This window comes from Amblyomma americanum, chromosome 7 (assembly GCF_052857255.1).
Source record: "Amblyomma americanum isolate KBUSLIRL-KWMA chromosome 7, ASM5285725v1, whole genome shotgun sequence".
Taxonomy (NCBI): domain Eukaryota; kingdom Metazoa; phylum Arthropoda; class Arachnida; order Ixodida; family Ixodidae; genus Amblyomma; species Amblyomma americanum.
The window spans coordinates 175,671,371-175,698,042 of NC_135503.1; the positions used below are offsets into that span (position 1 = coordinate 175,671,371).

The 26,672-nt window shown below is 52.6% G+C and overlaps 1 protein-coding gene across 1 annotated transcript in view; it reads right to left on the reverse strand.

Annotated features, from left to right (window-relative positions):
- The window catches only part of LOC144098221 (calcium-activated chloride channel regulator 3A-1-like), a 1,385,444-nt gene that overhangs the window by 543,834 nt on the left and 814,938 nt on the right, over nucleotides 1-26,672 (reverse strand). The window contains exon 9 of the mRNA XM_077630719.1: nucleotides 5,252-5,407. Within this exon, the coding sequence (XP_077486845.1) occupies nucleotides 5,252-5,407 (156 nt within the window). The remainder of the gene's footprint in view (nucleotides 1-5,251; nucleotides 5,408-26,672) is intronic.

Consider the following 26,672-nt stretch of genomic DNA (forward strand, 5'->3'; position numbering starts at 1 on the left):
CAACACATACCACTCACACCTGGGCTTGCCGCCACCAACAGTGCTTGCACACACCGATGAACTTGTGGCGAAAACACATGCACCAGGGACACATCGACACAGTCGTCTATGGCCCCCCGCGTGACTCAGCACCGGCACCTTATCACGTCCATCGTCGAAGGCCCGTGGAATTTCTGCTGGTGTCGACGGGAGCAGGTCGCTATCGGCGCTGGCCGGGTGCGCGGCGCTAATTCGGCCGCAGCGATAAGGGCGGGGCCGAGGAAGGTGGGGCGGCCGAGGCGGCCAGGGAAATTCTTCGGTGAAGCCATGGCCGCTAATCGTCGAAATCGGAGAAATCCATCTCAGCTCCATCCTCTGCCGACTTTTTTACTTTTTTCTTTGGGGCAGCGGTAACTGTCGCAGAGGGACCGCTGTCCGACGAGGAGCGCTGACGCTTCGGTTCATCGGGCTCTTGCCCCTTATGACACAGGCAGGCGCTAGTCTTTCGGGGGCTCGGGCGTTGCGTCTTTGGGACACTGGTGCTTACCTGAGCCAGGGCTTCGGGACTAGCGCTCTGGGGCTCATTGGTTACCCTCGGTATGTCCGCTACCTCAGGAGCCTCCAACTCGGACTCCGTAGCGCTCTGCTGTCTCTCAGATGGAGTTGGCTGCGCGTGCAACAAGGCAGCTTCCAGTTTTTCCAGGTCAGACAGGCCATCTGACGACGTAGAGTCCTTCGAACCCTCTTCGGTAGAAGTTTGGTCTGTATCGTCAATCAATGGAGTGCCAGGCGACCTGGGCTCTCCCGAGTCCTCAGCGAGAGTGGTTGAGGACCTGGTGTCTTCCACTTCGTCCCGGCGTGGAGCCGGGATTGCCCCGAGCGGGACTTGCGGCGTACTCCTCGGAGCTGCGAGGGCGGCCGCGTAGGATCGCGGCGCGATGCAGTCACACGTGACGTGATTCCCGCCACACCGCTTGCAGGCTGCTTGGCACGAGTCCGCCTCGTGACCGTACGCAGCATAGCGGCCGCAGCGCGGGGCGGTGCAGGTGGCACCGAGGTGACCTTTCACGCCGCAACGGGCGCACACCTTCCTCATTCCACGGTATTCCAACATAGCGTGGTGACCCGCGACGGTGATGAAATTCGGTGGCGCCCGCTGCATGTCGAGCTTCACCAGACGAGCGCCGCTGCGAACGTGGCTCCTTGAGTTGAAAACGGGTTCCGTGACTGCCCTGACCTTGCCAAAGGGGCTCAGGGCGGCTGCGAGCGCGTCGTCGCTCACGCTTGGTGGAAGTCGCCGCACCGTTACGAACACCACTGGCGCAGCAAGCTGAACCAGCGGCACTTGATGACCGGCCACGAGCAGAGAGCCCGCGGCCAACATTTTCGTCGCTTGCGCCATCGAACTGACAGCTGCCAGGAACTTAGTTCCGCCGAGGTGCTCCAAATACTGCAGCCCCCCGACACCGATGACCTCCTCGATGGCATCGATCAGGTCGTCCGCCGGCACGGGTACCGGTACGTTAAAGTTGAAGCATTGCGCCTTTGTGGGGCGCGTCGCAGGCGGCGGAAGGTCCATCTTCACCAAGCCCTGGACACCGCGGCAGCAGGCCGGGCGCCGGGGCACGGGCAGCAGGGGCTCAGAAAGCGATGGGCAGCGGAACGGGCGGCCACACAGGACTGTCGGCGATCGTCTAAAATCTGGTCCGCGGGTCAAGCGCGTCGTCTGTTATATAGCAGTCGTCGAATGTTCCAAACTAATCGTTGAGACCCGCGTGCCTTCCACAAAGTTCTACACCATTCGCGTCAGGCGATGAAGTCAGATAACATAAGGTTCGTCTACAACAGACAGCGAAAAGAAGCATCGATGACTTGCCAGAAACTTCAAATAGATGCAGGCGCGTCCCGCGCTGTGCGATAACACTTGTTAGGCGGCGAAACGTAGTCGCCCGATAAACATAAATACACGTGTCAATATCAGCGCCATCACATTTGTGCAGCAGCGAGGCTTGGACCTCGACATCGAACGCTGCATAGAATACTTGGAAGGCTAGGCTCCCTAACCACCAGCCTCGTTAAGGCGGTGATTTTTTTCCTTCTGCGTAAAGAATGATCTCCATTTTAAGAATATTTCCGCACCGAACAAAAACACTTACCTAGCTCCTTGTACCTGCAAGTCCTCGCGAAGGAGTTCTACAGAATATATGCGTCGAGCAGTGATGAAACCCAGCAGCGTCTGCAGGGCATGTCGTGCTGTGTCAGAGCCAGCAAGCGCAGAACCGGCAGCTGGGAATCTTGCGTTTCTCGCACTCTCTGCCACCTTTAGGACTAGTACTACTGGCCAGCAGTATCGGCGGAAGTCGCACTTGATTTGAAAACTGCGCCAGACTGTAAGCGACGAAAGACGCCTCCCATTTTACCAGCAAGACTCCTGAATTCTGTAGACTCCCTGTGAAGAGCCTTCTTGCAGATCGGCACGGTCCTGCTTGGCCCTTTTCCGAATTCAACATGTTGAAGTAAGTGGATTGTCGTAGCTACCAAATACACTGTCATCTACGCCGACGCGAAAAGCCCTGCCGAGAAGGAGTTGCTAAATTTGAACGCGATAGCGTTAAGGTGCCCGTGTCGCAGCAAAGCGGATGTCACCGTTGGTATCGGCGTCGTTGGCCATGAGCGAAAAATCCTCAGAGAAACCGCCTATGTCCCGTGACCTTGTGGCTTCATCACAGCCTGCCCATTTGATTCTGAGCAAACTGCCATCCATGGCAGGTGGCAGTTCAATAAATGAGTGGTCGCGACAGATTGCTCGGGTAGAGCAGTCTGGGTCTCACAAGCATCACCGAAGCCAGCACTTGCAATCATAGGGCAGTGGCGCATTGCTTAACCGCTACAACAATGCGCCAGAAGTGGTATCAGGACTCCCAGGGATCTATGAATGAAAAGTTTAGAATGACCATTGGCGCATATATAGACATTAGCCCATTAAGGCTATCGCGTCCCACCCTTAAGGCAGTTCTGAAGTGTCAATTTTTTTTGTCAATTTTTATCCTTCTGCCACATGGCGCCCCCAACGTACTCATAACGGACAGGGAAGGACTGTTTACGTTCGAAGAGGTTAACGCCATCCTGTGCTAGCCAAACAAGCCGCCGGAGGACAACTGCGTACGATCGGCACCTAACGGCCTCCAGAGGGCTTCAACAAGGTCATGGCATAGGTTGTTTCATTGTGTATGTCACGCCAAACACAACTTCGGATGTCATTCTGCCTAACATCGTCTCCTGCTGAAAAACCACAATGCAAGAGACCACCAAGATGAGGCCTTCTAGCGTGGCCATGGTCGAGGCCACGAGCACACTCGACCAGAGTTACAGAAAACGAAATCTCGACGTGGCCTACAGCACACGCAAGGAGTAGGGCGCGTAGCCTAGCCGCGGACGCACATTCGTCGCCGTGGACTGAGTGAAAAACTTTTGGCCACGCTTTCCGCACAAGATTATTTGTCGACTTAGAGAAGACTTCGAAGTGAACCCCGACAAAGCGACAGGATCGCAGCGGCTGCGAGTTTGCGCCCCAAGCCTTATGATGAGTGCTGATAGCCGCTGTCTGCATTCTCACCGACTGGCTTTCATTATCAATGTTTTTTTTGAAGCGATGTTTATTGCCTCAGGGCATAAAAACTATGAAATGAGAGATCAGTAAGGTGCTTAAATATATGAAAAAAACGTTGGCTGATCTGATGAATTCAAGAAGTGATCGATGATATGGACCCTGTGTCCAGGCAATATAGGAATCCGGATTGTCCGGTGAGAGACCCACTGCCGCCAGGTGCCGAATTCTCGTCGGCTTCAGCGCCGGGTAGTCCCACAACAGGTGGTGGATATCCACCTCACAGTCGCTTATCTTGCAGACTGGACACCCGGGGCGGGGATATAAATCTTTGAAATGCGGCCACTTGCCTGTCACAGCTGGAGTTAGGGCAACCCCGACCCGTAACCTCTGAGGCGCAACCTCCTCTGCACGGGTAAGACCACGGGGGAGGGTTACCGCACACGGAGGGATTAGAGCACGTGTGCGGCGCCGGAGTTGTTCTTTTCACGTTAAAAGGAGGGTGGTGTCATCCAGAGTGAGGACTCGAGGCAAAGATGAGGTTGGGGTCGAAGGGTGGGTCGCAGAATCTGCGCGGCTTTGTGCGCTCAGATCACGCGGGACCAACTCAGTGTTTGTTTATGCCCACATTTGCTTGCATTGTAAAGCTATGCACTCTTTAAGGCAGGAAATACAGCAATGGTTTGTAGTGTTCACTTGTTCGTTCTCAAGGGCGCCGGCACATAGATTTAAGACTGCCTGGCGAGATGGCGCCACATTTAATCGTACCCATGCCGAAATGATTCTGCTCTGTTCGAGGATGTTGCGGTTACTCTACACTCGGTATCTCGCACGTTCGTTATCAGTTTTAAATTGAGCACGGCGTGCATTCTGATCGACGACTGCCGCGTGCGTTTGTTGTCATTATCCACACCGAGTTGTTCAGTTCTTTGTGGGTGCAAATAAGCCCAATCTAGAGCTCAATTTTGCTTAAGCTTGTTTGCTCCTCTGTTGTATTCCGTGATGTCACTACCACTTGGCAAAATTTAAAACGTGTGGATATCCGTACACTTTTTTCATATCATATGGACGCCATGTTCCCAGTAACCGAGCCGTATGGAAGACTTCAGCAGAGAGCGATGCACTAATAAAGACCAGAAGGCTTTTAAGGGTGAGGACGAACGAGGATTCTCGCACTAGAGGGATTCAAAGCGTCAGGGCTTCGTTAACCTTTCGACAGCAGGGCTTAAAAAGAAACCATATGAATTAAGGTCTCTCGACCAAAGCTGTACTGGGAATCCTTTAGTCACACACTGCTACTTTCACATTTGGCAGTTAGCGTAAAATTATTGCGTAATAAGGGAGTAACCACTAATGTGCATCCACCAAATCAGAGCCATGTGGCTACAAAGAAACGCTATACAGCTTTCTCATAAACGTCGCAGATAATGAAAAATTCGTCCAGGCCTGAGGTTCGAACCCGGGACAATGGCATAACAGGAGCAGTCGCTGTACCAAATTAGCTAACCAGGGCGGCAAGCATATGCCAGGACGAGAGCGAATTGATCAATAACTTGAAGTGGGACGTGAAATGTTCAGGGGAATTCCATACCATATTGAGGGATACCCTTAAACATTTAATCCAAAGTATTGATTAACTGCCAGGGGAGGGCAATGCGGTCATACCTGCAGAAATTCCTCGGGCAACCTGGGCAGATGTCCAGTCAACGAACACGGTGTCCGACTTGTTCTTCATTTCGATGATGATCCCATAGCGTCCCTTACCGTGAAACTTGGTGAGCTGGCCCGTGTAGATGCCGTCGTTGGCATAGGCGTCTTCGCCTGCAGGATCAATCCCGGTCAAATCAAACTGCGTTTTTCGCGCAAGCTATATATATATATATATATATATATATATATATATATATATATATATATATATATATATATATATATATATATACATATATATATATATATATATATATATATATATATATATATATATATATATATTTCAGGACTAACTGTCAGGATTAACCGTTTGAACGGAAAATGGTACCACGCATCAAACAAACGACTTGTTTCAATCAATAATAAACGATGTTCCTGATGTTTTGTACAAGGTACACAAACTACAACTTAAACTAACTACAACGACATGTACTAAGCTACACCAAATGTTTCTAGCTCATGTTTCCAATTAACAATCAGGTAGTTAAACATATTTTTGGAGCACCGTTTCCGTTTGCCCTTTGCAGAGCACATAATTTCACACGGTGTTGATCCTCTAATTTTATGCCCAAGCGTCAACTTAGAAGTCGACTACCTCGCCTTTCAGAACATGATTTCGCAGCGCTTCGGCAGGAAGATTGTCAACACTGCAACAGATATTGAAATAAAAAATGTGGCTCCAATCCACGCCCTGAATGTATTTGGACCGCGAAGCTGTACAATGACAGCAAGACGGTTTTGTTATTTTTTTATATTCACGGTGTTCTTACGGCATTTTTACTTTCCGTGGTCTAGCCATGGTAGCCTGGAATGATTTGAGTCGCTAGACCGGTCTCCCTGCTATATATGAAAGCGTGGTGACGTCCCTACGTGATTTCTCTGCGTTTGGATACTTCTCCACTGGGAGTAGGTTACCCAACCGTAATGTTTACCAGGAAACAAAAGCGGGCAGAAGGAATGCGCTTCTCAATGTTTGCAGGCTCCGTTATTGCACATTTTGCGGTTTGCACTTCACACGAGGGCTTCGAATGATGTCAACCCCTTTCGGAGCAGCTACAAACCTAATGTTTACTTGAACGCGTCCGACGGTGTTGCCATTTTTCACACGCGCCCTATCATCTATGGTGTGATTTTTATGCTTGTTTTGTGTTTTTCCTTATTAAAAACGAGTACTGGGGTATATCCCTGATGTCAAATGAGATTTACACTTTAGATATTTTTAACTTTTTTTGTTTTCCTACTTTTTAAGTTTTATTATCTTATTTTTGTCTTTAAATAAAATCTAAGACTGCCCTCCGGCTTTGGAATCTTCAGAGGCTGCTGCTTAACGAAGAAGACGACGACAAGCGCCGAACGCTCTGTCTTACGTGTGTGCTCTGGGCTGACCGCTGCCTGTGGTCTGTACCTGGACAGTACCCTTGGTTGTTCGTGACGCAGTGCTTTGCAATACGTTCCTTATTACAAGTGGTGGAGATGCGGGGCTGTGGCGGGGGGAAGGTGGCGTCGCTGGCCACGTGGCTCGTTTGTATCGCAGTCGTGACCACCGTTCCTACGATTATAGGCGTGAGCCGACGTACGACCTTCCGCCGTCGTCCTCGCCTGCGTCACACTAGCCGCCTCCGGATTCTTCTTCTCTTAGTTACCATCCCAGCCTCCACCGCTCGCCGTCTCTTGGCCGTCGTTCCCGTTCTCCAATGCTCCGCCGCCAACCCGCCGTCCACGCGGAAAACTAACGGCGCAGTTCCGGAGGAAAGAACTGCGTCACCAGCGGCTCACTCAAGACCTGTTTCTGTGCCTGCCAATATTATTACCGTGTTCGTTGAGTGAGTCGCCGTCGAAGCACTTGTTCACACTGGCGCAGCCGTTTCCGTTCCACGTCACACCCTCTATCGCAGACTCTTTAACTGACGACGCCCCTTCCTGCCATTTCTGACCGCACCGCCAGCGCTCAGGACAATCGACCGCTAGCCGCCTGCACTGCCCGCCTGCTCATCGAGAACGTTCCCTACACAATCGAGTTCATCGTCCTCGCCCGCTCCTCTCACGACGTTATCCTTGGTTGGGACTTCCCTCACATCATGCCGCTATTGACTGCGCCCGAGCTCAGCTTGACTTTTCTCCCTACAGTGACGCTTCCTTGGACGTACCCGGTGCTGCTGCCTCTACTGTGGTCGTCTCAGAGGACACAGACGTTCTGCCTTTCTCTTCAGTGCTGGTACCTCTTTCTTGTGCTGCTCTCTCAGATGCAACTGTCACTTGTACCCCTCTTTATGATGCGCTGACCAGAAGTCTGTTTTGCTGCCCCATGCCATGCTGGAAACTATTCGTGGCTCCAGCGCTATTTAAGTGGCCAACCCGTTCTCCTGCCCTACCGCTTTACTCCGTGGCCAATCGCTTGGTAGTGTTGCCTTTATGGATCCCACCTCAGCATACCCTCTCGTCGATAGCAAGGCAGGCTTTCACGTCAGCGCCATTACCCCTGTTCGCATCATCAATCTGTCGTCTGTCGATATTTTTCACCGTTCCGTCGACGCCGCCCTGACGTCTACCCAACGAGACCAGCTTGGCGCCGTTATGCACTGTTTTGAAGCTTCGTTTGACTATCAGCAACCTTCCTTTTGGCGCACCACCACCATTACCCAATGTATTGCCACTGGCACTAATGCCCTTTTGCGCCAGCGTCCGTACCGCGTGTCAGCCACTGAGCGCCGCATCATTGACGAGCAGGTGACCGACATGCTCAAGCGCCACGTAATACAGCCGTCGCACAGCTCATGGGCATCGCCAGTGGCCCTGGTCAAGGAAAAACACAGCTCCATCGGGTTCTGCGTCGACTACCGGCGTCTGAAAAAGATTACACGAAAAGACGTTTACCCTCTCTCCCGTATCGACGACGCCCTCGATTGCCTGCAGGCCGCTGTGCTTTTTTTCATTGGACTTGCGCTCCGGTTACTGGCAGATGCCGATGGCAGAGGCCGATCGACCAAAAAATGCATTCGTCACACCCGACGGGCTCTAAGAATTTAATGTCATGCCCTTCGGCCTCTGCAATGCACCCGCCATATTCGAGCGCATGATGGACAACATACTCCGTGGGCTGAAATGGCTCATGTGCCTTTTTTACCTAGACGACGTTGTGATCTTTTATCCGGACTTTTAGTCCCACCTCCAGCGCCTTCAGACTGTTCTTCGCTACCTGGCCGTTTTGGAGCTCAGCAGCTCACCATTCTCGGACATGTCGTGTCGAAGGATGGCGTTCTCCCGGACCCCGCCAAGTTGCGACCTTTGGCAGAATTTCCGAAGCCCACTTCTGTAAAAGACCTCGCAGCTTCGTCGGCCTCTGCTCCTACTTTCGCCACTATCATCGACCCCCTCACCAAGCTCCGTTCCGGCCACGACTTTCGGCCTGGTCGCCAGCCTGTGATGAAGCGTTTACGACACTCTGTCGCCTCCTGACCCCTCCACCAATTCTGCGTCACTTCGACCCTCGTTCTCTGACGGAACTCCACACCGATGTCAGCGGCGTCGGCCTCGGTGCAGTATTCGCTCAGCGCAAGCAAGGCTTTGACGAATGCTTTGTTGCTTACGCTAGCCGGACACTCATAAAAGCTGAAGCCAATTATTCTGTCGCCGAGAAGGAGTGTTTAGCCATCCTTTGGGCGATCGTAAAATTTCGTTTTTACCTATACGGGCGCCCTTTTGACGTTGTCGCCCATCACCACACCCTTTGCTGTTCGTCCTCTTTGGAATATCCCTCTGGTCGACATGCGCGCTGCGCTCTGGGACTCCAAGAGTACGACATTCGCGTGAGCTATTGTTCCGGCCACAAACATGCCGATGCTGATGCCCTCTCACGTTCCCCTGTGCCATCTGAGCCAGTGCCTTGTATATCCGCCCTGCCTTCTTTGACGTTTGAGTCCACTGATATGGCTTTTGGGCAACGCAAACACCCCTGGATCAGTTGCCTCTTAGATATCTAATCTGGCCAATCGTCTCGCTCTCCGTCGTCAGTCCCACCATTTCGCCATCAGAGATGAGCCGCAACTGACTTCCGGATGGTCGAAAGTGGGTTCTCGTCATTCCGACACATCTGCGCTCCTTCATTCGCTCTTCCTACCACGATGATCCGCAGTGTACCCATGGCGGATTCTTGAAGACCTTCGCCCGTCTACTACAGCGGTACTGCTGGCGTGGGATGGCCCGTTATGTCCGCCAGTTCGTTCAGTCCTGCACCGCATGCCAGTGCCGAAAACATCCACCTCGTCGACCAGCCGCTCGTACGCAGCCGCTGCCTTGCCCAGCGCAGCCCTTCGAGCGTGTTGGCATTGACCTCTACGGCCCTCTTCCCAGCACATCAACCGGGAACCGCTGGATCATCGTTGTCATCGACCACCTTAAACGCTACGCTGAAACGTCGCCTTTACCATCCGCTACAGCCCACATTCCATCCTTCATTCTCCACCGCATCATTCTTTGCCATGGTGCGCCCAAAGAGCTGCTCAGTGATAGAGGTATGGCCTTCCTTTCTGAAGTTGTTGAAGCTCTCCTTCAGGAATGCAACATCGTTCACCGCACCAGCTCCGCCTGCCATCCCCAGACAAATGGCATGGTTGAGCGTTTTAACCGCACCCTCGGCGACATGCTGGCTATGTCTTTTGCTTCCGACCATTGCAACTGAGACCGCGTGCTTCCTTTTGTCACATATGCTTATAACCCCGCTGCTCAAGCCCCCACCTGATTCTCTCTGTACTTTCTCCTCTACGGCCGTGAGCCTTCTTGCACAATAGACACCATTCTACCTTACCGCCCTGATACTTCCGAAGTTACAGCTGTATCTCAAGCCACAACTTATGCCGAAGAATGGCGACAGCATGCCCGGTCTTTCAGTTCTCACACCCAGCAGCAGCAGAAAAGCACCCGTGACCACCTGCACTTCCTCGCGCTTACCTTCCTGACTCTTGGTCTGGCTCTGGGTGCCCTCCTTAGGTCCTAGCCTTTCTTCCAAACTTGCTAGCAAGTACCAGGGACCCTACCGTATTCTTCAGCAGACATCCCTCGTCAATACCCTCATCGAATCCCTTACGCCATCCCCCGATCATCGTCGCCGAGGCCGCTCCATTGTCCACACCAGCCGCCTCAAACTATACTACGACCCCGCCGTCGTCACATCGGCTTAGGCCGCCAGGATGGCGCCAGTTAAGGTTTGCCGTTGGTGTTAGTCCGGTGATTTCCAGAAACTGGATGCACCGCATGAACGCTTCTAGATGGTATGACTTGCAGGCGAAGCGATTTAGTGAGAAATGAACTTTTATACAGGCTATTTACAGATGGGTACAAACAAAAGTCAGTATACGGCCACAACTATCCACGGCCGGCATAGCCGACCGCCTGCACAGAGGCGACGGACACCGCGTCCCAACAGTCAAACTGGCGCGCCATGCACCCACCAGCTCTCAACGGTCACTCCCTCCGCACTCAGCCTGACCGAGCGCCTCCCAGTTAGGAGTAGCTAGAGACAAAAGCGCTCGGGCGCGGCTCCCTTCGCGGGTACACCCCGAAGATGCCCGCCCCTCTTTCCACACGTAAAAATAAACTGCTAACTGCGGCTCATCAGTTTTGACGGATAGGAAAGCTCAGAACTGATGTCAGCGTTTTCCCTTACCCCAAAGTTCCTCCCTAGGTGGTCTCGCAATCCTTCGCCAAGAGGACAGGGGTCCAAGGTCGAGGAAGGCAGATAGGCCCGCCTTCCGGAGCGGCGAAGGAAACCTCAAGGACGAGTGGGGAGACTAACCAAAAAGGCATCAGTCCCTTTCTAACGGTGTGCACCAAAGCAAAACAAAATAAAACAAAACCAGACGCGCAGCCTAGGTCACTGCGCTCTCGCGGAATATTCGCAATACACGTACAAAAAGATGCGACAGCGCGCCGAACCCTACACCGCCTTTTCGCCCAGGGGAAAATGTAAACCTGGCCTTCGGCTTTGGAATCTTCTGAGACTCTCGCTTAACGAAACAGAGACGACAAGCGCCGAACGCTCCGTCCCTCGTGCGGGCTCTGAACTAACCGCTGCATCTGGTCTTTACCTGGACTGTGCCGCTGGTTGCTCGCGACGCTGTGCTCTGCAAGGCGTTCCTTATTACAATTTTTTTTCTTTTTGTTTCTTTGTTAGTTTAAAAACATTATATTTTTTATATTATGACTGCTTCATGGTGAGTAGGATAAACAATTTGTTTTTACTATTTTGGATATATATATATATATATATATATATATATATATATATATATATATATATATATATATATATATATATATATATACTATATTCGACTGCTTTATGATAAGTATGATACAGGATTTTTATGCTGCTGGTACTTTTTCACTCGGTGTAGCATTCCATTCGAGCCTGGTGTTTTTGCTGACGACAACGAAGACGCGAAAATTTCCTTGGACATTACAGCTGCACTGCTTCGCTGCAAAAAAATATAGCGCCACTCTCTGGAAGACGTTGAAGCAACGACCGATAGTTTGGTAGCACAATATATCGTCCATGAGATGTATTAACACGTGATTAGGCTACTTTTTCGTACCTCACGGCGAGCGGGCACCTACTGCCTTGAGGCCGGATATTTTTGACCAATTTGGGCCCAAGATGTTTTTTGGCTATTTTGAGGGCCATTTTTCCTTACCTCAAGGCGGCAGGTGCTCGCTCGCCTTGAGGTATGAAATTGTGCAGACGTGCTGACGTAACGGCCGCCATGTTAAGCCTAGCCATTACTAAATATTAATCTAATTAGGCGATATTGGTGTCTAACATGTACTACTCATCAAACCCGTTACAATTATGCCATTAGTTAGATCATGAAGTCATCGGGTGAATAATTAGAGGCGAATAAATTTAGGCGTAACCATAACTCCTAGCTTCATTAGTTAATATTGGCATCAAACGTTTCCTGCTCATCTGTAGGATTCCGAATATCTAATTCCTTTTATGATGACCCTAGTAATTAGTAAGTAATGAGCGAATAAACATTGTCACGTGAGTAATTAATTATTAATGTCAAAAATTAGTGCCGTCACCGGTCAATCACCAATTCGATATACTAATTTCGTGAGCAATCAGTCCCCAATTGCGTTGCTATATCAATTTACTATATCAGCCGCCATCTTGAATTCCTGGAACCTAGATTAGGATAGGATACACTTTAATCGTCTAAGAAGGTGTTTCGGTCAGACAGAGGTCTTTATCTTCAAGCAGACGCCTCCCTTTGTCTTGCAGAGGTCGGCGCCCCTATTCCAGGGCTCTGCGAAGTTTGGCCGGTCGCTGGGCATGGTGGATGACCAATCCTCTATGGAGGATTGGGCTTCCGCTGGAGAGCAGACTCTCCCACTGCTCCGCACTCGGATTTTCTGAGCCATGGAATGCTTTATTTCTGTCACATTCCCAAGTAACATGGTATAGAGTGGGGTTGCACCGCACCATGGGCAGATGTCCCTGTATTGGTTCAGGAACATTTCGCTTAAGATGTGTAAATTGGGGAAGGTTCCGGTTTGCAGCTTCCTCCAGTAAACTTCTTCTTCCTCGTTCCTCTGTAAAAATTTAGAATGCCGGAGTACGTCGGGATTACACTCAAGAAGTCATCCGATTCTTCGTTCAAGAGTGCTCGGTTAGTGTATTCGCGAGCGATTCTATCGAGCCTTTGGTTGCCTTCTATCTCGATGTGTCCCGGTATTCAGAAAATGGTGTGTCTAATGTGATCTTTGGGTAGGCCTGCGTGGAGGAGGATTTGGAGCGCTTTATGACCTATTCTGCCGTTAATGTAGTTACGGCATGCCTCTTTCGAATCTGTAGAAAATTTCACCCCGAAGAAAGGTGGTAGCAGACTCCAATAAATCCAGAAACGTGATCAATAAAAGCTAACGCTCTTAAAAATAGCTGTGGCTTAACTACTGCAGAGCCTGGTTAGAGAGCGAAATTGTGGTGTATCTTGGAAACTAGACGCGGTTTGGCGTCTGTAACGTTGGGTGCGTTCCGCACACACGATAGGAAGCGTGCCCACCGTGCAACCCTGGCAGGTGGCAGTTAAATTAATGCTTGATCACGAAAGATTGGCCACCGGTTAAACTTCCATACCCTCTGATGGCCGTTTGTTCTCGTCGCGAGCGTTGAATGACGATGGCACGCTGGCCGATACACAGTGGTTAGCAGTACGGAGAGCACGTCGGGTCTTCGCCCGCTTCTCCGGCGGCACGTTGCCGGTTGGGGCAGCAACTCCAACTTCTGAACAGCAAAATTTATTAAAGATGGGTTGGAAATACACAGTAGGTGAGAAAACAGTTTCCCACGGCCTTGGACAGAATGTGAAGCGCACGACGCGCTGTCATTATTAACGCGACAGCGTTAAGGAGCCTGTTTTGCAGAAAAGCCGCTGTCGTCGGCGGCGTCCCTGAGCGAAAATTCCTCCTCCTCGCCATGAGCGAAAAATCTTTCCTCCTCCTCCTCCTCGCAAGTACGCCACAGCCCCAAAAGATAGCGCGCGATGGCAGAGCAACGAAAGGAAGGGACACCTGTCACATATTTCGGTGGACAACATGGACCGCGCCGCAAGGGAAGGAAAATGAAATGAAAATTGGTTTTAAGGAAAGGAAGTGATGCCTGTTTCACATATCTCTCTGGACACCCGAACCACGCCGTAAAAAAAGGAAAATGAAATGAAAATTGATTTTAAGGCGGCTGCATTTTTATGGAGGCCAAACGCTAAGGCGCCCGTGTGCTGAACGATGTCAGTGCACGTTAAAGATCCCCAGTGGTCGAAATTATTTCGGAGCCCTCCACTACGGCACCCCTTTCTTCCTTTCTTCTTTCACTCCCTCCTTTATCTCTTCCCTTTCGGCGGGGTTCAGGTGTCCAACCATATATGAGACAGACAATGCGCCATTTCCATTCCCCAAAAACCAATTACTATTAAGGGAAGGAAATGACGCGTCTGACCTATCTCTCGTCCGGGCGTAGTGGGGCCGTGCGGGCATGAAGGAATCACGCGGTGAGCGGCGAACAACGCAGCGCGCATCCAAAGCGCGTTCACCAGGAAACTTGCGGCTTGCTGCCCGTTCTTTCGGCTCGGAAGTTATGCTGGCGTTCGTGGCATGGGGTTTGTAGAGAACGATGTACCGACGAACTACGACTTTAGCTTGAGTCCCGCGCGGTTCGGCAAGGCGCCTGGCAGCGCTTCTGCGTGGTTTGCCGCTCCGCGCGTCCGTTTCAACGTACGCACCTAGCAGTGCGATTTGTCTAGCGGGAAAGACGTCGCGTCGAACGGGCGATGGTGTTCCGTGGACTCTGTGGCAGTGCTGCAAAACGCTGTCACGTTCCACTCTTAAAGGCGAAGCTTAAGCGTCCTCGAATTTTTTTCTACCCCCTTTCGACTTTCCGCGGAGACGGCAGTTCCCGGAGAAAGGGGAAACGACCCACCTGCGCCATAGGCTTCTAACTTGACAGTCACCCAATGAATTCTGGCCTTTTGCTGCAGTTCCCCTGTCTGCCACAACGTTTTCAGCACTCATGCATGCAGCTCACATCTCGCTCTCACCACCGCCATGTACCTCTAAGCGCGATTGACGCGTCCTCTGGCTCAGGTAGCCAGTTATGCGCCCGTTGCTTTCCTCAAAATCAACGGAGTCTGGTACGTTTACAACGCCAACAGCAATGAACACATTGAACGCCAACGGCCTATAGCTTCAGAGCCGCGTTTCTACCACAACGTTGCCAATGCCAACGCATGCAGCTTAAAGCGCGACTGAGGTGTCAACTGTCCCAGGTGGCCAGTTAAGCGCCTTTCCTTTGCTTTACGCTTTTTATCGGATACGGCACAGCTGCTGCTTCGCGAGGTTATGAAACACACGCCGAACAAACTACGGAAGGGCGCAGTAAAGTTTTTGCTTGAATATGTTTGGATCTTGTGTGATATAGTATACGAAGGAGACTATGACTTGCATCGAATGTTTGGTGCTAGCGCTTGTTAACATCCACAAACACGCCATCATAACAGGTTTCCGGAAACATCCTGAATTCCTTATCCACGGGTTTGTTCGAAGAGGACTATTCCTTGAAAATGTGTAGGTAAGCCCTTGTATTTATTCATTCTTAGCGAGATGCTGTTAGCGAGATGCTACAACAGTAATATAATAAAGTGCCCATCGCGTCCATGTCATTAGCGCGAGTGGAACTGATGTGCCACTGATCTTCGATTGCGCCGATTGCTATTTGCAGCGCAGAATGACGACATCGCATTATGCGTTTTCGCAGACGATTGTGTATCTGGAAAATTCTTGGTCGCTGGACGATAAGATATCACTAAACCTGTCACTAAACATCACACAATCTGTTCATAACTATGGGAATGAAGTTAATGTAAGCAAAAGAATACGCGTCACCTTTACTCATAAAAACTGGACAGCTTTACTTAGTCTCAGCAGCCCAGCTATCACACGTCCAGACTCTGTAAACAAATTTATTTGTCTAAACCTGAGTGGCGGCTCAGTGGTTAGGGCGCTCGGTTACTGATCCGGAGTACCCGAGTTCGAACCCGACCGTGGCGGCCACGTTTCGATAGAGGCGAAACGCAAAGGCACCCGTGTGCTGTGTGATGTCAGTGCGCGTTAAAAATCACCAGGTGGTCAAAATTATTCCGGAGCCCTTCAATACGGCACCTCTGCTTCCTTTCTTTTTTCACTCCATCCTTTATTCATTACGTTACAGCGCTGTTCTGGCGTCCGCCGACATGTGAGACAGATACTGCGCCGTTTCATTTCTCCAAAAGCCAATTTTTAATTTTCCAGTTTCGCCTCTCTAAATAGAATGCTCACCTTGATAATAGATGTGCAAGGGAAGTCAGGAAGCTCAGTTTCCTGCGTTGTGAACCAGCTACAGCACTTTCTCGAGTCAAACATCAGTATGACTTCACGATGCCACTACCGTACTGCATCAGGACCAGTCTCTTCTTACTCACAAGGTGGACATAATGCTGCGCATAGGATATCGCTTTATTTCTTCCATATTGTAGAACACCTGATTCCCCCCTCTGTTTTGATGCAGTCGGTGATCATCATGGTTCTGAACGCCACCGGCAGGGCCAGTGGAAAGCTTCCTCGTGGGTGAGTCGGAAGCAGCGACGGGTGCGCCGCCACGAAAGCTCCGCGGAACCAGGAGGGTAAAACGTCATATGCCTCTCGGCGAGAATGAATAACAGACGGTAGCGTGCATTCCTTATTCAGTTACGTTCATAACGGTTGGAAGCGCAGTTGCGGCGTATTAATCTCCATGACAACGGACGACAGAAAATGCTTACACGGGGGGCGTTCGCATGCCAACTGCATCACGCCCGCACTGGTCCAAAATTGCTCCCGCCAGGGGAGGCCGGTGGATGTGTCATGTCCGCCTGCTGCTGGCATGGGGATGTATCACGTCCGTCTGCTGCGGGCATGACACATCCCTATGCCATACGTGGTCCCGCACCGCGCTTCACTTGTGTTTTCGTACGCGGTTTCCTAGCTGTTGTGCCATGTTCAGGTTGATTGAACTGCAGGTCTGCAATGGTAACCGAGCGCGCACGCACGCACGCACGCACGCACACGCACACACACACACACACACACGCACACACACACACGCACACACACACACACGCACGCACGCACGCACGCACACACACACACACACACACACACACACACACACACACACACACACACACACACACACACACACACACACACACACACACACACACACACACACACACACGCGCGCGCGCGCGCGCGCGCGTGCGCGCACACATATATATACACACACATACACCAAAATTTTTATTTTACTCGATGTTTCGAATGGAGGACCGATCTTTTTCAAGAAAGACCATACAGTGCATGGGCACTTGTGCTTATAGCATGGGACTTGACACACAGAAGGCTTAAAAAGAAGAGAAATAAAGAAAAATAAAGAGAAATTTAGAAAAGAAAAAGGGGGCGGCCGGTAGAACGGAACACAACCGACACCTATGGCATATTAGGGAAGCAAAGGTGGCGCGTCGCGTACCCGTAAACTCACTCCCCACACACACACAAACGCGCACACACGATGTGAAAGAGGGAGGCCGGGCTGGGTGCGCACGTGCCTACTGCGACAAGAAAAAAGAAAAACGAGAGAGAGAAACAAGCCTTCCATGTTCCGGACGCCCCCTTCAAGTCGTGAACCCAGCCCTAAGCGCTTCACACCCGAGAACGAACCAGCAGCTCAGCGAGCCAGCCGACGTCTCCAGGGAGAGGAGCCTGAGTTCGGGAAACTGCCGGACCGCACCAGATAGCGAAAAGACGCTGCTACGAGCACCGCAACCTCGCCGAAGATGTCGACACCGATCATACTGCAGCAGCCGCGGGTGCCGCCAACTTTCAATGGATCCCTAGGCGAAGACCCTGAAGAATGGTTGGACCAATTTGAGCGCGTGGCGTCATTCAACAAGTGGGATGATGTGGCAATGATTGGGCACATGTTTTTCTCATTGGATGGCTCGCACGCACGTGGTACGAAAACTACTAGTCGTCCCTTACGACATGGGAGCTATTCAAGAGAGAACTATTGAAGGTATTCACCAGTGTCGTGAGAAAAGAAAGAGCCGAACGACTCCTCGAGTCCAGGATCCAGCTTCCGAATCAGCCCGTCCGCGGTTACGTCGAGGAGATGAAGCGCCTATTTCGCCGCGCCGATCCCGGGATGACCGAGGAAAAGAAAGTTCAGTTTTTAATACGAGGCGTAAAAGAACAACTTTTTGCAAGCCTCGTCCGCCAGCCGCCAAAAACAGTCGAGGAATTCATGCACGAAGCCTGCACGATTGAGAAGACCCTCGACGTCAGAGCTCGGCAGTACAATCGCCCTTCCTCTGCCTGTGCAATCCGTTCGGACACGCCGGCCACCACCAGCGACAGCTTGCGGGAAGTTATCCGCGAAATCGTCCGAGAGGAGCTACGCCGATTACTGTCATCATCCCTCCAGTCACAAGCAGCGACTCTGATGGACGTGGTACGGGAAGAAGTGCAACAGGCACTTGGCACCCCGACGGCCACAGAACCCCAGGCCATGACCTACGCCGCTGCAGTAAGGACTGCCCAGCCCCAACGACAACCCCCACGTCCTCCCCGAGATGAGCCACTTGTTCCACAACGCCGCCTCCCAGTTCCCGCCCGCCCAGCCTATGACCGACGCTCAAGCCCCAGGAAATGCGACGCCTGGAGGACTTCCGACAACCGGCCGTTGTGCTTCCATTGCGATGAGGCCTGCCATATTCTTCGTCACTGCCCGTACCGACGTATCGGTCTTCGAGGATTTGCCGTTAACGCCCCACGACCACGCTTCGGACAACGTCCGCAGGAAATCGACGAATACCTGCGTCGAGAAGAGTACATGCCGAACCGCTTTTCGCGCTCACCATAGCCGTCATCCTCGCGCTTTCCGTCGCCACGCCGCAGCTACGCAGCCGCGGTACGAGGAAGGTCTCCCAGCCCCGGTAGGGGAAACTAAAGGCAGCAACCTCTGGAGGTGAGGTTGCTCGCGAGCTAAACGCCGAAGATCCTCCACCGACCACGCCCCATGAAGACGCTGCACCCGCGACGCCGCATGAAGAACCGACACTCGCTGCACCGACGCCGCACACAATGAGAACCTCGACAACGACGCAAGCTACCTTGAAATCGACGCCGCCACCCAGAGGAGCTTCGACCACACGCCCAACCCGTGACTCGCATACGCGACGAAGCCGTGACCCAACGCCGAGAGCGACATGCAATGCAAGAGCGAGGACCTCCGACCTAGAAGGGACTATCGACGGCCGGAAAGTTACCGCTCTAGTCGACACAGGAGCCGATTACTCCGTGATGAATGGAACATTCGCTGCTCATCTGAAAAAAGTCACAACGACTTGGGACGGCCCACAAATTCGCACCGCAAGTGGCCACCTCATTACGCCATCAGGACGATGTACAGCGCGAGTGACTGTGAAAGGACATACCTATCCTGCGACCTTTGTTGTGCTACCGCAATGCTCCTGCGAAGTGATCTTGGGTATGAATATCCTTGATGAGCATCAAGCGATCATCGACCAGCGATCCAAGCTGATCACGCTTTCGACGGAACACGCTTTCGCTTCGATGAAAACTCGGGAAAATCTCGTTGCCCTAAGTGTCCTGGAGGAAGAAGTGAGCGTCCCACCCCGTTCAAGCGTTATCGTGACGGTAGGCGCCACGAAAGCCATTAACGCTGAAGCCATCATCGAGGGGAACTGCTTCTAGACCGAGGAATCAGCATCGCAAGAGGCATCGCACATTTCCGCAATGGCCAGGCCGAAGTACTGCGGACTAACTTCAGCGAAGAATACCGGCACATTAACAGAGGAACGACGATTGCTTTCTTCGACGAAATATCTGACGTCCGAGACTCCTTCGCCCTCTCCGACCCCTCCGCAGAAGATTCGCCTGACCAAGAGAACTAGCCCACTTTCGACATCAACCCAGCCCTGCACCGGAACAGACAAGACCAGATCCGCAATCTGCTTCAAAGCTACAGTGAGTGTTTCTCGACATCGCCGAAGATGCGACAGACGCAAATTGCCAAGCATCGCATTATAACGGATTAACACGTCCGACCTCTCTGTCAAAGCCCCTACCGTGTGTCGCCGCGAGAACGACAAGCATTCCGGGACCAAGTCGAAGAAATGCTTCGCGACGACGTAATCTAGCCTTCAAATAGCCCATAGGCGGCACCGGTTGTTCTAGTGAGAAAGAAAGACGGCGCACTTCGATTCTGCGTGGATTACCGCTGCTTGAACAACATAACAAAGAAGGACGTCTACCCCCTCCCCCGCATCGACGACACACTGGACCGCCACTGCAACGCCAAATATTTCTCATCGATGGACCTCAAGAGCGGCTACTGGCAAATTGAGGTCGACAAAAGAGATCGCGAGAAGACAGCATTCATAACTCCGGATGGGCTGTTTGAGTTCAAGGTGATGCCATTTGGTCTCGGTTCCGCACCAGCGACGTTTCAGCGAGTAATGAATACAGTGTTGGCAGGCCTGAAGTGGCAAATGTGTGTGGTATATTTAGATGACGTCGTTGTCTTTGCCTCGAACTTTGAAGAGCACCTCAAAAGACTTCGAACAGTACTAGACGCCATCAAGTCGTCTGGCCTAACCTTGAATGCAGAGAAGTGCCACTTTGCCTACGAAGAGCTACTGTTTCTAGGCCACATCGTTAGCAAGGAGGGAGTGCGCCCGGACCCGCAGAAAACAGCTGCTATTGAACAGTTTCCACCGCCGGCCGATAAGGAAGCAGCGCGCAGACTTCTCGGACTGTGCGCATATTACCGACGATTTGTGAAAAACTTTTCGCGCATCGCCGAGCCCCTGACCCAACTGACGAAAACAGACGTGCCATTTAATTGGGAAGCGCCGCAAGCAGAAGCCTTCAAGGAACTTCAGCGTCGTTTACAGTCCCCAACGACCCTCGCGCATTTTGATGAAAACGCCGATACTGAAGTTCATACCGACGCAAGCAGCGTGGGCCTAGGTGCCGTTCTCGTTCAAAAAAGTGGCGGGCTGGAGAAGGTGATCGCATACGCTAGCCGTTCCCTTTCCAAGGCCGAGGCTAACTATTCGACAACTGAGAAGGAGTGCCTTGCCATCATCTGGGCTACGTAGAAATTCCGCCCCTACCTGTACGGACGGCCGTTCAAGGTGGTCAGCGACCACCACGCGCTCTGCTGGCTTGCCAATTTGAAGGATCCCTCTGGCCGACTCGCTCGATGGAGTCTGCGTCTCCAGGAGTTTGACGTCACCGTCGTTTACAAGTCCGGACGCAAGCACTCTGACGCCGATTGCCTCTCACGAGCCCCTGTAGATGCAATGCCGACGGATGACGATGAGGACGCCTTCCTGGGACCCATTAGCGCAAGCTCTTTTGCTCAGCAGCAACGCTCGGACCCCAACCTAAAAGGCCTCATCGAGTACCTGGAAGGCAAGGTTTCTTCACCCCCCGCTGCATTCAAGCGAGGACTGTCTTCCTTCTGTGTGCAGAATGAGGTCCTTGTGAAGAAGAACTTTACAGCGAACAAAACAGCCTACCTCCTTGTTGTACCTACATATCTCCGCGAAGAAGTTCTACAGGCTTCACGCGACGAGCCGACTGCTGGACATCTCGGGTTTACTCACACCCTCCGCCGCATTCAAGACAAGTATTACTAGCCCGGACTGTCTGCCGATGTCGCACACTATGTGAAAACATGTAGACATTGTCAGCGACGAAAGACTCCTCCCACACGACCAGCAGGATTTCTGAACCACATTGAACCTCCCTCAAGGCTCTTTCAGCAGATTGGCATGGACTTGCTTGGCCCTTTTCCAACGTCAACATCTGGGAATAAGTGGATCATCATAGCGACCGACTACCTGACCCGATACGCCGAGGCGAAAGCCCTACCGAACGGAACAGCAGCAGAAGTCGCCAAATTTTTCATGGAGTGCATTCTTCTTCGACACGGCGCCCCCGATGTGCTCATCACGGATAGAGGAACAGCTTTTACGGCGGAACTAACGCAAGCCATCCTGCGCTACAGCCAAACCAGCCACCGGAGGACAACTGCATACCATCCGCAGACCAAAGGACTGACCGAGCGCCTGAACAAAACTATCGCCGATATGCTCGCTGTGTATGTCGATGCCGAACATAAAACCTGGCATGTCATCATGCCTTACGTCGTCTTCGCCTACAACACCGCAGTGCAGGAGACCACCCAGATGACGCCTTTTAGGCTCGTCCATGGCAGGGATGCCACCACCACGCTAGACGCCATGCTGCCCAACGTTACAGAAGAAGAGAACGTCGACGTTGCCACCTACCTTCAAGGCGCAGAAGATGCTCGAAGGCTTGCCCGCTTACGGATCAAATATCAGCAGCGGTCCGACGCCAGACGCTACAACCTACGAAGACGCAACGCGGAATACAAGCCAGGGGACCAAGTCTGGGTGTGGACGCCCATTCGCCGCCGTGGATTGAGTGAAAAGCTTTTGCGCCGCTATTTCGGCCCGCACAAGGTTCTTCGTCGGCTGGGTGAACTGGATTATGAAGTCATGCCTGACGCAATGAGTGCATCCCAGCGACGCCGCGTACGACCAGAAGTTGTCCATGTAGTCCGTCTGAAGCCGTATTATGCGCGCTAAAGGCCGCTGCATTTCCATGCTCTATTTTCGCAAGATCCGTTTTTTTTTCCTTACTAGTCGCATTATTTGTTTTAATGCATCGGGTCGATGCTTCTTTGAGAGGGGAGTAATGCCGCGAATATTTGCAGTGTGTTCGTTTTTCAAATCTGCCGCCACATCACTTTATCGCTTTTGTTTGCTACGCAAGACGCGACTAGATTTATCTCGATTGATCGCAGCCAGGCAGAGCTGATTCTACGTTGTTCCGGAATGTTCTAGTAACTTTGCGCTGTTTATCTCGAAAGTTCGCTATCAGCTTTAAATTGAGCACGGCCGACAGCGGTCGGCATTCTGTTGGACGACCGCCGAGCGCGCTTCTCGCTTCGCCGCCGCCGAGTGATTCAGTCCATTTTTGGTGCAAGTCAGCCTAATAAACAATTCTTTTTGAAGCCTTTCGTCCGTCTTCATCGCTGCTTCGACTGCCGTCACCACTACGTGTCAATATATATATATATATATATATATATATATATATATATATATATATATATATATATATATTTATATATTATACTACCGTCCGGGCCCAGTCCAGGAGTGAAGCAGTTGGCATGCGAACACCCACCGCGTCCGCATTCATGGTCGGTATATATATTGTTACGGGAATAAATGCCCAGGGCACGGCGCAAGCCGACCAAGTGCCCTGGGTGTAAGAGGAGACGTGGAGAGCGCGCGGAGGAGCGAGCGCGCGCAGAGACGAAGATAAAGATTCGGGGCCACCGGGCGGTGTTCCTGGAGCTCTCTCCGACCACGCGTGGTTTCCTTTGGGCGGCACCGTCGTCTCGTTTCATTTTGGTGGCAGCGGTGGAATGGCGGCCACCCGCGCTTGGGCATTCCGACGACCTGCCCTTTTCCCCGGAGCTGGAGGCCGGCTTTGAGCGCCGCCATCGGCGAGTGGACCGGCTGTTCGAGCGGCAGGACAAGGTGGAACGAGAAGACGCCGTCTATGGCGATGAGGCAGCGCCGGACCAACCGGTTAAGACAATGGGTGAGCAAGGGCAGGGCCGAGTAGGCTGCAGGTGGCGGCGAGCGTGTGCTTGAGCGGAAGAGGATGGTGCGTCGGCCGGAGGTGGAGGCGAATTGGATGCATGTGACCGTTCTCCTGCCGCGCCCAGTCGTCCCTCAAACGCCCGAAGTGTCGATGCAGCCTCCTTGAAGGTCGGCGTGTGGTCAGTTGTCCCGCACCATGTGACGCTTGCCGCCTGGCTCACCGGAGTGAACCTAGCCGGTTTGGGACGTTCTTCGGCAACTGCAGGCGCCTTCACCCAGCTCACAAACTTAGAACTCCACGAACAGTTTGACCGCTTCCTTTATCCGAGCCCACGTTGCGTCTGTCCAGGTAAACCTGAATCAAATGCCAAAATGCCGCCTCCATCCGAAGAAGAATGGTGCGATCACAAGTTCCAGAATGTGTCCCTCCAGACTGTTATCATGAAAGCGACCTCGTCTGCCACTGGAAATCTAAAAGAGGGCGAGCCTAGAGATGCACCTCCAGAAGCGAATACGGAGCATCGGGAGCAGATAGAAGAGGCGCAGGCCAACAGAGCCGTTGAAGTCGATAAGCTAGCTAAGCTTGAGGTGAACGGCTTAATGAAACCACTGTCTGAAGGCGAGCAGGAGCCCTCACCGATCGCGTATGTGGAAGAGTGGAAGAACCACCTACAAGCAGCTCCGCCATCTATCTGGACAGTTTGGTATCAAACGGCACATCAACACCTTCACAACGGGATGACGCCTACCGCAAATAAAGCTATGCTGCTGAGAAGAACCTGAATCCAGAATGCCCTGTGGCTCGTCAGGAAGAGCTGGATGCCTTTCTTAAAGAATGTAGCCCCATCAAGGGAGCGCCTCAAGATGTACAAGAACAGCAGGGAGCTCCTCCTAGCTCTGGGTCTCCACTGACTACTCCATTGAATGCCATCTCGAGGAACAGCAGCGCGGAGTCGGCGAGCCCTTATGCTTCTTCATAGCAAGAGTCCTCGTCCCCGTCCAGAGGCGACGGCTTTCCTGATATCTCAGAACCCCGCTCGTCCATAGCCAAAGACCTGCAGGTGCCAGACAATACCTCTGTCGCGAGCGGTGAGATCCTCATCCACTTCGCCGAGGACACGACCACGCTCAAAGAACGCCTTTACGGCTTGGTGGTCGACCTCAAAGCGAAGCAGGAGATCGATGCCACAAGCACGGCTGGGACGGCGTTCTGCCCAGAGGGTGCCGGCGTTGAAGGCGGCAAGGTCTTCGAAAAGCATGCCAGGTCCTCTCCGACTATGTCGGCTGCTTCAGTGCTGCAGCCTTCCGACATTGTTCGCCCCGCCTCGCTGCACTGGTGTTTGCGGCTGTTGCCGTGGGACGGCATCACTTGAGGCTGCCGTTCTTTCCGGCTGGCCTCCCTGGACTCGGAACAACCTGGACCGCCGCACTGCATCGCACTAGACTTTATTTCTCCCCCCACTCCCCCGGTGGAAAGTTGTCACTGAAATAAACGCCCAGGGCACGTTTGGGCGGCACCTTCGTCCCGTTTAAATATATATTATTGTGAGCACTTTATGCGCCATCTTCGTCGTCTCCTCTCTGGCTGCGATATCATTCTCTTTCACCTATAAATTCACAACGTCATTGCTTGGCGCTGTTCGCTGGGAGCACGTCTCTGCCAGCGGGTGAGAATAAACGTCTCCCGTGAAGTATTCCCTTACATGTAGTGGAGGTGCGCCTTGGATCCCTCGTATCCTCTTTCCCCGCTTCTCCCTGGAACTGCGTTCCAGTCGCCGCTTGTGGACTCTCACAGTCATGTCCCAAGAGGAGAACGCCGAGGGCCCGGGTTCCTCCCGATCGCCCTCTGCTGCCCCCCCCCCCCCCCCGACTTGGACCGTGAGCAGCCGTCAACGCGACCCCCTGATGTCTGCAGGCCTCCGCGTCGACGAATCGCTTGACCACTACGACCACGTGAGTTCGTTCAACCGCTGGGACGACTCCCTTAAACTTCTGTATGTGTCCTTCTATTTGACTGACGTTGCACGCACATGGTTCTTTAATCATGAGACGGATATTCCCGATTGGACAAGTTTCAAGAAGCAATTGCGACAAATTTTTCGCTCTCCCGGCTGTTCGGTCTGAAGTTGCTAAGAAGAAGCTTGCTGACCGCATCCAGCGCCCTGCCGAGTCGTACACTTCCTGTATTGAGGATGTACTTGCTCTCTGCCGCCGTGTCAATGACACCATGACCGAGGCTGACCGTGTTCGCCACGTCCTGAAGGGTATCGGCTCTCTGGCGTTCAATGCGCTTGGCGTCCAAAACCCAACGACCGTCGCTGCCATCATCGAGACCTGCCAACGCGTCGCTCAGCTGCAATCCATCCGTTTACACCTTCACCTGGCTGCCTCCCTTTTGCCCACCGACTCCGCCCTGCGTGCCCTCATTCGTGAGGAACTTCTCGCACACGGTTCTCTGTGCTTCAGCGCACCTGCGCCTCCTGCTCCGTCCTCTGCTGGTGCTTAACTTTCCAGCATCATCAAAGAAGAGCTGCCGTCAGTAGCCTACTCTCTGGCACCAGACACCCCTGCTATTCGCCCTACACCCACGTACGCTCAGGTCGCTGCCATCCCACCTGTCTCTGGTCCGCCTCCAACGCCAGCGCTTCCACGCGACCGTGTCACAGCTTTGGCACCTCCAACCTCAACGCCACCGTTCTACTCGCCCTTGCGCTCCAGCCGCCCGATTTGTTATTATTTCGGCTTCCGGGGCCATATTTTCCGCTTCTGCCGTCGGCACCTTCAAGACGAACGTCGCAGGTATGAAGCTATCGAAAGCGGCTACACTCCTAGTGATCCCTCTCATCAACGCCTTGCCTTCACTGACTCTTCGGGACGTTCTTCTTCACATTCCCCCAACTCTGCCCCCGCTTCGGGGTTATCGGCCCACCAGAGCTCGATCCCCTTCGCCGTACTGCCGCCCTTCTCCGCTCCAACCGGCTTCTCCGGCGCCTGACCGGCGCTCGGAAAACTAGCTAGTGAGGTTTTTGGAGAGAAAGCTGCATGCTTCGGACACCGACAAATACCTCCGGAGCACC